The 2,027-nt window shown below is 37.5% G+C and overlaps 1 protein-coding gene across 2 annotated transcripts in view; it reads left to right on the top strand.

Moving 5' to 3' along the window:
- Window positions 1-1,669, top strand: part of UBE2F (ubiquitin conjugating enzyme E2 F (putative)) — a 43,704-nt gene extending 42,035 nt beyond the window's left edge. For both annotated transcript variants that reach the window (XM_014519204.2, XM_025202247.1), the window contains one exon: window positions 1,587-1,669. In XM_014519204.2, coding sequence (XP_014374690.1) covers window positions 1,587-1,661 — 75 coding nt within the window. In that variant the 3' untranslated portion in view covers window positions 1,662-1,669. The remainder of the gene's footprint in view (window positions 1-1,586) is intronic.
- The last annotated feature ends 358 nt before the right edge of the window (window positions 1,670-2,027 follow it).

Raw genomic sequence — 2,027 nt, 5'->3', positions numbered from 1 at the left:
TAGGGAAAAGGTGGTAGAGGGATGAATTTAAGATGATGCACCCAAATTAGATTCTGTATGTGGAAAATGTATAACAAACTTACAAATTTTGTATGTCTGGAATCTAATTATTGCGGGGGAGGGGTGAGTCATCCCAAATTTAGTGTTGTTTGGATAAATACGATGCACTTTTAAAGAAATGCTGCAGAATATTTTTTTCCCCCCCAAAATGTGACTATTGTAGAAAGTTACATTTTATAAAACTTAGACAACCTTAATGAATGTTTGTTTGTTTTTGTTAAATGCATTCTTGCAGTATTTATAAGCCAATGTCGGATCACTTGCAAGTGCAAGCCAACGTGAGAAAATTGAGGGTCAGGCGTTGATAACAATCTACAAATACCTGAAGGGTGGTTATAAAGAGTATGGAGACAGGCTTTTCTCTGTGGCCACAGGGGACAGGACTAAGAGCAATAGCCTCATACTGCAGCAGAAGAACTTTAGGTTGGAGGTTAGGAAAAACTTTCTATGAGGGTGGTTAAGCACTGGAACAGGCTACTTACAGAAATTACGGAATCTGCATCCCTGGAAATTTTCAGGAGCAGGTTAGACAGATGTTTGAATGAGATGGTTTAGTCAGGGATGATCCTGGTTTGAGCAGGGAGCTGGACTAGATGACCTCCTTAGGTGCCTTCCAGCCCTACTTACCTATGATTCTATGACATTGGAAAAGTGCCCCCAAAAATCTACCTGAACACCTAAATTGCACTTTGCCATAGGATAGAGCATATATACAGTACTGGGAACAGCGACCTGAATCTAGGGACCTGAACACCTAGGGGAGTGCCCCACCACCAGGCTAAAGTCATCCTTCCTTTACTTACTTTGCCAAGCTGGAGTAAATAAGGCACATTTATAAATGTTTATTTGCCAGCATGTATTAACAAGAGCTGCAGCATCGATTGGAGGTAGTAGTATCACTGTAAAATAGTGCAGCTTCCTTATTAAGTAACTTGAATAAAATGTAACTGCACAAGTGTTGTCCTGTCAACATTTCACAATAGAAGAGACTTTACTGAAAATTACTGTGAAGTTGAAACCACATTGAAAAGAAAACATTTTCTTCTTCCATTTCCTCATTCACTGCAAATGAAAGGAGTAACATCTTCAGTTTTAATTGTTACTTTTTCTTGTCAGATTGCCATAATGCCAAGTAATGAAATAGCATTGGGTTGTGTTTTCATTTTTGTTTTTTTCAAAGGGAAATTAAATTAGTGTTTCAGCCTTTAAAACTGTGCCTGCTTACCTGAATGCCTTTTTAGAACAAATGAAAACAAAACAATAAAACCCTCAAAAAACCTTACTACTAATCTGGCTTTGCAAGGGACTGATAAAGACACAAGGGGATAATAGTTCTTCTGCTCTAGATAGCGTGCCTCTTGGGATACTTAACAGTTTGCAGAATTGCAAGTTTATCATTAGTACTTGGATGGAGGTCTCCATATATATATTTTAAGCTTCCAATTGTTAAATAATTCATGTAGCTTGGTGATTTTGATTTATTTTAAAGGGCAGCGTTGTAATCTGTTTGTCTTTTATTCTGGCAGCCTCCAAAGGTAAAATGTTTGACTAGAATCTGGCATCCGAACATCACAGAGACGGGTGAAATCTGTTTAAGGTAGTTAACAGCTCTCTTTTATTATTTCTAAGGTTTCTAATTCAAGTCACTAACCTGGCGCACAGTTCTTGTTCCAACACTGCTAGATAAAGTAAATCAGACTGGGATTTTGTCTCCAAGAGCAAAAAAACAAATGACTAAAAATATTTGGGGTATTATGATAGGGGAGAAGTTTTTCCCCAGAAGTTGGTTAGACATATAGTCCAAGTAGATACAAGCAATAATAATAATAATCAGTTTTTTGTAATAATTGATCATTAGCTCATCAAAAGTACAGAATCAGGATATTCTTGTCAAAGTCCCACAGTTATAAAACCCTGTTTTCCTTGCTCCTTCCTGCAGTGGATCTGGGCCTATTTGATTGTTCCAC

Source organism: Alligator sinensis, unplaced genomic scaffold (assembly GCF_000455745.1).
Source record: "Alligator sinensis unplaced genomic scaffold, ASM45574v1 scaffold566_1, whole genome shotgun sequence".
Taxonomy (NCBI): domain Eukaryota; kingdom Metazoa; phylum Chordata; order Crocodylia; family Alligatoridae; genus Alligator; species Alligator sinensis.
Note: the sequence above shows the minus strand (reverse complement) of the source record. Positions and strands in the feature narration are given on the sequence as shown.